The 6873-nt window shown below is 36.2% G+C and overlaps 1 protein-coding gene across 1 annotated transcript; it reads left to right on the top strand.

Annotated features, from left to right (window-relative positions):
• The first annotated feature begins 1151 nt into the window (after nt 1-1151).
• On the top strand, nt 1152-4085 carry LOC141008575 (secretory phospholipase A2 receptor-like). The gene is made up of 4 exons (XM_073481008.1): nt 1152-1192; nt 1525-1869; nt 2330-2662; nt 3365-4085. Exons 1-4 carry the CDS (start codon nt 1162-1164, stop codon nt 3742-3744), a joined length of 1089 nt encoding a protein of 362 aa, XP_073337109.1. The 5' UTR covers nt 1152-1161; the 3' UTR covers nt 3745-4085.
• The last annotated feature ends 2788 nt before the right edge of the window (nt 4086-6873 follow it).

Below are 6873 nucleotides of genomic sequence, written 5' to 3'. Positions count from 1 at the left end.
TATGTTCACACAACATGTATAAGGACTGACTGTCATATCAAGGGGTTGAGCTGATCGGCTATGCATTTCTTATTGTTACCTTATTTTTTTTACTGTAAATAAATAGTTGATGTTAAATATCGGACAAAAGCATATTATAGACACAGTGCTTATCACTTAGAAGCATATTAAGCATATGCAACTCATTAGAGGAAGGGGGAGCGGTGTTATATTTTTTGCTGTTTTGCTGTCGCTTTTGTGTAGTATGAACACATCAAACTCAAATAGTTTTTCTTAGTTGGTAAAATAGGTTACACACTGTAAGAGATGACATCTGCCTGACAACAGTCAACCAGTCAGAGTTGACTACCTTTAGTTAATCATTAATCTCTTTCCATCCCTGTTTTTTACTATGTACACATGTGCAAAACAACCTGGTTCCCTTTTCATAGCTTACATCACCCTGACACTGAATATAAAACCTGTGACTTCTCAACACTGAAACAAATTCACCACACTGACAGCACTCTGCGCCTGACCTCAGCTGGTAAGAGAGACTTTCTTTTACAATCACAAGCTACAGAATGAATGTAATTTATTACAGTAGTTATCATACTTGGAATTGTGTTGGTAAATGTATTAAAGCAACATTATGTAACTTTTTTACCTTAAAATATCAGCTTCAAAATCATTCTGATGGTAGTGTCTTGTAACAGAGTGAATGGTGTCTCTATCACTTGTTTCTGCACTATGTTACTTCAGTGAGAGGGTAGTATCACAGTATATAATACATGTTTACTTCAACATAGAAGTTTTTAACGTATAACATTTTTATGACATAATGAGTTTTGTTTGTAGTTAGCACCGACATTACGTCTGACAAATTGTTACAGACCTGGGAGTTGTATTTACGACAGTGGTGTTGCACTCAGAAACTGTGGGGGGCGCCAAATCGCACAAAATGCTGATTTCTACATAATGTTGCTTTCAGTCAAACCCAGTATGCACAATACAGTATGGGTATGCATTGGCTACACAATTAACAATGAGGGTTCCTGGTTCAATCTTTCACTCTGATCAGGATTCCTACCTTTGTTATTAAATAATCTGTTAATCTTACCTGTTGTCTCTGTTCTTTTGACTTAGTCTTATCATCATATGATCCTCACCATAACTGTGAAGATGACACTTGTGTTGCTCTTGCTGTGTTCAGGTAAGAGATCCCTTCCTAGTTCTCAGTATCTCTTGTCAACCGTAGCTTTGAATGAGAACAACTTCTGAGCACGGCTACACGCTGCCTCCACTGATAACATGCTACTTTCATATCACGCAACAACTGTGCTCAAATTATTTATTATGCATCAGAGAGGTGTGGATATGTAAACCAGTTTATGGTTTGGTACTTAGTGTGATTTTAATAGTAATTTTAACGTAGTGCATTTGATTTAAGCAGTCCGGAAGCTAATAACGTTGTTTGTTATTTTTATAGCTCATAATCGTTGGGTAAGTGAAGAATAAAATATTGTTTTGTCTTCCTCTTGACAGGATTTGTTGACTTTACCTTTTCATCAAACCGTCTACGACATTTCAGGTTTAATGAATCAATCAAAGAAAACTGGACTCATTCGTTAAATGAATGTAAGCAGAACAATGAGTCATTTGTAACTCTGTATGATGAAGAGGACGCCATGTTCACAGCCAATTTTACAAACAAGAAAGTTTGGCTTGGTCTGCGTAAGGAACGAAATATCACTTGGTCAAACGGTCAGCCTTTCACATTCAATAAATCATCTGTGCCTGTGACAGACGGGACGCAAATGTGTCAAGCTATCGAGAACAAAACATGGGAAGTTGATTTTTGTTCAACGCCGAAATATTTCATGTGTTGGCGTAAGTTTGATCATATTTGTTTTCTTTTGATGTTGCAAAATTTCATTTGAAAAAATGACACTGAACAAAACATAAATCAAATCCACAAACTAGCAAGAGACTAAGAATCAGAAGCCATGATTAGAAGCTCAGTGAGGCTATGTTTTGAGCTAAACACTAACATGCTCACAATGGTGCTGCTAACATACTGATGATAAGTAGGTATGATGTTTACCACGTCCAACATCTTACTTATCTGAGCCAAAACATTGGAGTGTTGTTGTTTTTTTGTTTTTGTCAGCTTGAACTGTGTATTCCCTATACTTACTTACTTTACTTTTAAGTCTTGAGAACAAAGATGTTATCCAGCACAAACAAATCCAAAGAAAGTCTTAAGTACTAACTTTCTTGCCTCATTTGTGAAAGAAATACATCGACATGTATTATTTCTTTATCTACAGTATTTATTTATGTTTTGCAGGTAAGGACACTAATAATTACACCCTGGTTGAAATAAAAAAGACCTGGTGTCAGGCCCGGCAATACTGCAGAAATCGCGACGATGACTTGGTCAGCATCAGTGACGAAGAGCAAAATAATCAAGTGATTGAAAAGGGAAATAACACAAGTTTTTGGATTGGACTCATGCATGATGAATGGGAGTGGGAGGACAAAGGCTGCTCTTCATTCAGAAAATGGACTAATGCATCAATCCATAATCCAGACAATTGCACAACTCATCGTGCGAACGAGGAGCCACGATTATTGTATAGATTTGGTTGTGGGAATACTGCATATCTCTTTTGCTCCAGAGGTAAGCAATAGATAAGTAAAGCAACTTAATTTCTTAACTTTAATGCTACACTTAATGGGAAAACCCAAGATCAAATGGAATTCACATTATGCCACATTAAACAACATGCACAACCTACCCTGCAGTGATGCTGAGTGAATGTTTAAACAACTCCATGAGCCTGCCATTATGACAGTAGCCATGGTAATAATACTTGGGACATGTAGACATTTTAAGATGGAAGGTTTATATTTCAATGAAGCACAATTGAATGTAAAATGTTTTAAAAAATCTTTAATAACTTCATGCAATTTGTGTTTATTTGAAGTATTTCTTCAAGTTACTTTTTGTTATTCCATTTTAAACACAGTATTGCAAACGCAGAGTACAAAGTGATACTAAAGAATACACATTTAAGTATAGAAGGATACAACACATCTGAACATATACATATACACATATACATATACTGTTACTTAGATAGTGATCAATGTATCATCTCCATTAGATCATTCCTCTCTCAGTTTTTGCATATTTGTAAATGCTTACCACATTCTGAAGCTGCAGACTTTGACTCCAATAGGCTTGGAGACACCTTGGGCATGTTACCAGCCCATCTCAATGTGCAGACACTCACACTCAAGGGCAATTTATGGTGCATTTAATAGGTATGTAGCTGAACTACTTGTAAATCTTACTGTGTATTCCGTTGTTTCATTTCAGGTCGTGTGAGAATCAAAGCCATTCCAAAAAAGTTAACTTGGGAAGAGGCCTTTAACTACTGCGAGGCCCACTACACACGCCTGCTGTGGATTGAGAATGGCGAAGATCAGAAAGCTGTCGAACAGTGGCTGAATCACACTCAGGTAGATGGTCCATTCTGGATCGGTCTGAGGCAGAGTCGAATCTTTGGATTCTGGATTTGGACAAGTGACAGGGTGGTTAACTACAGCAACTGGAAGGGTGTCAAACAGCCCGAGCTGCCCATGTCCAACCACTGTGGTGTCATCGACGAGAAGGACGACTATACTTGGAGTGATGAGAACTGTTTGGTTCCACTACATTTTCTTTGTGAGGAGGAGATTGAGTTCATGAAGAAATAGTTTGTAGTTATAAAGCTTTGTTGAAAGATTAGGTTTTAGTGGCGAATCAATGTGGGGCTGATATACTTTACTGAATTCAGTTGATACAAAATAATCTGTCATTTGTGATTTTCTTTCTTTTATAACGATACATTTGATCTAATGAAGTGTTTAAATGCTGTTTTATTGAATTATATTCTGTAACTTTGTTTAAAAAAAAGTTAATTATCTGTTTGTAGTAAATTTCAGAAAAGCATATTAACCAATGGTAAATCAAGGTGTAGACATATAATATGTTAGAAATTAAGTCATTTTTTGCTGGTGACATGTTGTAATGCTGTCTTTTTCTCCTGTTGATTGTGTGTGAAGTACTCATTCCCCATGTGCCACTCAAATGAATCCAATCAATATATTCAAGCTAATGTTTGTATATTTGTTTCTATGAAGTCCCACTTGGGGGACACATCCCACTTGTAATAATTTAACTTATCCTACTTTTCTATTTACATTTATAACGTTTAACCCAACTCCAGATATTAAATACTCTATAGAAAATGTTTTTCATTTATAAATGTAGTGTGATAGTGTTTGTTTGCAATAAAAGTAAGTAAATAAATAATTACGATACATTTCAAACACTGACAGTCTGAAATAAGCAATGTGTCCTAATAAATGCTACCTAATGCATTAATCTCTTGTCTCTAATGCACAACACATAACACATAACAAATAACTTTTCATTGAATTCATTATAACAAGTATATATTAGTTTACATAATAAACATTATTCAACAAGTGTTCGAATGTCCTCCATGTTCGAAAAAACGCTGCAAAAGTGTCCTTTTGGATGCCCCTATGGTAGATAAAACATAATAAAGTGCCCTCTAAGGTGCCCTTCCAGTGAGCAAAATGTGATAAAATGCCCACTAGGGTGCCCTTTCCAGTGGACAAAAGGTGGTGAAGTGCCCTCTCCATGCTATATATCACAGCTTTCTGCAGTGTCCCCCCACATACATGTGGTTTTAGTACACCACTGCATTTTGACGTGGTGATTTATCAGCAATGATGTTTTTAGTCGTTTTTTTCATTCAGGTTAGGATCTCTTTCTTTGCCATTATTTTTCTCTAGATTTCACTATATTCATCTTATATTCTATCGTCAGTGATGGAAGAAACATTGAGGTCTTTTTATTTTAGTAACAGTCGCAATACCATACTGTGGAAATACCCGACTACAAGTAAAAGTCTCACAAAGCTTACATAAGTAAGAGAATGTAAGTATTATAAAAGTTTAGTGAGAGTATCAACAGTAAAAATATTAATTATGCGATAAAATGTTCCACCGTCATAGTTTAACTTTATCTAATTTTTTTAGATTAATATTACTGCTCCAGTAATGTGTATGTTGCAGTTTACTGCTGTAGTTTTTTAGCTCATTTAAACTGTTGGTAATTTAATCCACAGTAATGCATCATATTCAATAAGATCATCATATGTTTGTTATGTCGCTGTCCTGTGAGAACCATGTATCTCTAAAAAGTATTCATTGTCACGGAGCTCAAAACAGCTCTGTGACAATGAATACATGAATAGATTATTTATCTTAAGAAGGAACACATATCAAATTCAAACTAACCAGATTTGGAGATACATGGTCTTCAGTGGAAAACAAGGGTATGACAAGACAAAACAAAACAAAACAAAACAGTAATGACTGACTAAAGCCATGGAAGTAGAAGTATAAATGCATAGAAAAGAAAACATTTAAGTCCCTCAAATTTGTACTAAAGTACAGTGCATGAGTGAATGTACTTTCCACGCCTGAATGTGTGTATAAGTATGCAAAATGTCACAGGTGATTATATTATGAAAGTGAATTATTTGCAAAATTCATTGTCATCAGAAGCTTTGAAGAAGACAACCTCAAGGGAATCTACAGTAAGTTCTGGCACAAAGCAGAATGGAGCTTGTGGTTGCTTTAGTATAAACATACAGAGAGATATGGCAAAAACAAAAGGCTGTTCTGCCAATCTGTAGTGTAAAGGACACATTTCAATGGGTCACTTTACTTCAGTTAAATGACAATTAAATGCAACACTAGAATAAAACAAGTTGAGCACATACCTCCGCCAAGGCCCAGCAGTCCCCTTTAAATTCAATCAAGCCTCATCCAAAATCAAAACATATTTAAATCAGCTAGATCTGGATTTGAATTTGGAGCCACATCAAATTGTACCCACTTCATAGATAGCATCCACCGAAATACGTCTGATTTTCTGCCATTCATTATTCTTTGAGAAATTAAGGAAAATGTCAACAAATCTCACAATGTTAAAGAAAGTGATAAAAAATTCCGTCCCTTAATCTAGGTACACACCAAATGTTAATGGGGTCTGTTCTGGGCCGAGACACGTCCTCCCACCAAGTTTGGTCATAATCTGTTTTTGTGTAAATGTGACAAATCAACCAACCAACAAATCAACAAATGGACACAGGCGAAAGACATAACCTCCTTGGCGGAGGTAAACATTAAGTGATGGACATCAAGAGAGAAAAGCAAACGAAAAGAGTTGTAGTGAACAATTAATTATTCATTTAGTATTTATTAAAACATAATTCAGTGGGGCTGGACATGAACACAGTAGTATCCAGGTTAGTGTCTGCTCCAAAAAAGAGGAGAAGGGATGAAGAAACAGTTGAGTTGGGTTAGCACTAAAGCAAGGGGGACAAGGGGAGAATGGAGTTGAGATGAAAGACAAAACAGGTGAAAACCAAGGGAGGTAGGATAAACAGACTGATGATGAGCCACAACTAGGATACTGAATTTATAGCGAGGAGAGGAAAAAGACACAAAAAGATGCAGTTGAGAGACGGATAGATTTAAATCAGAGTAGATAGAATCTGGAGAGAAAGAGAGAAACAAAAAAAAAGAATAGGAAGCTTGGACAACATCCAGGACCGTTATTCACACTGTGGACAAACCTGAAATGAAGGCTTAATCCGTCACACACCCTCACTCATCATTATAACTCATCATACATCGCACAGCGTCAATGTGTGTGTGCATATGTGTGTGTGTGTGTGAGTGTGTTTATAGGCCTCTTGATCATTGCTCATTCCAGGAGAACAGACAATCTCTTGACTTGTCGCT

This window comes from Pagrus major, chromosome 14 (assembly GCF_040436345.1).
Source record: "Pagrus major chromosome 14, Pma_NU_1.0".
Taxonomy (NCBI): Eukaryota; Metazoa; Chordata; class Actinopteri; order Spariformes; family Sparidae; genus Pagrus; species Pagrus major.
Note: the sequence above shows the minus strand (reverse complement) of the source record. Positions and strands in the feature narration are given on the sequence as shown.

Coding starts and splice junctions, on each gene's coding strand:
- LOC141008575 (XM_073481008.1), top strand. CDS start 1,162: ATGACACTTGTGTTGCTCTTGCTGTGTTCAG. Junction 1,193..1,524: donor GTTGCTCTTGCTGTGTTCAG/GTAAGAGATCCC, acceptor TCCTCTTGACAG/GATTTGTTGACTTTACCTTT. Junction 1,870..2,329: donor GAAATATTTCATGTGTTGGC/GTAAGTTTGATC, acceptor TATGTTTTGCAG/GTAAGGACACTAATAATTAC.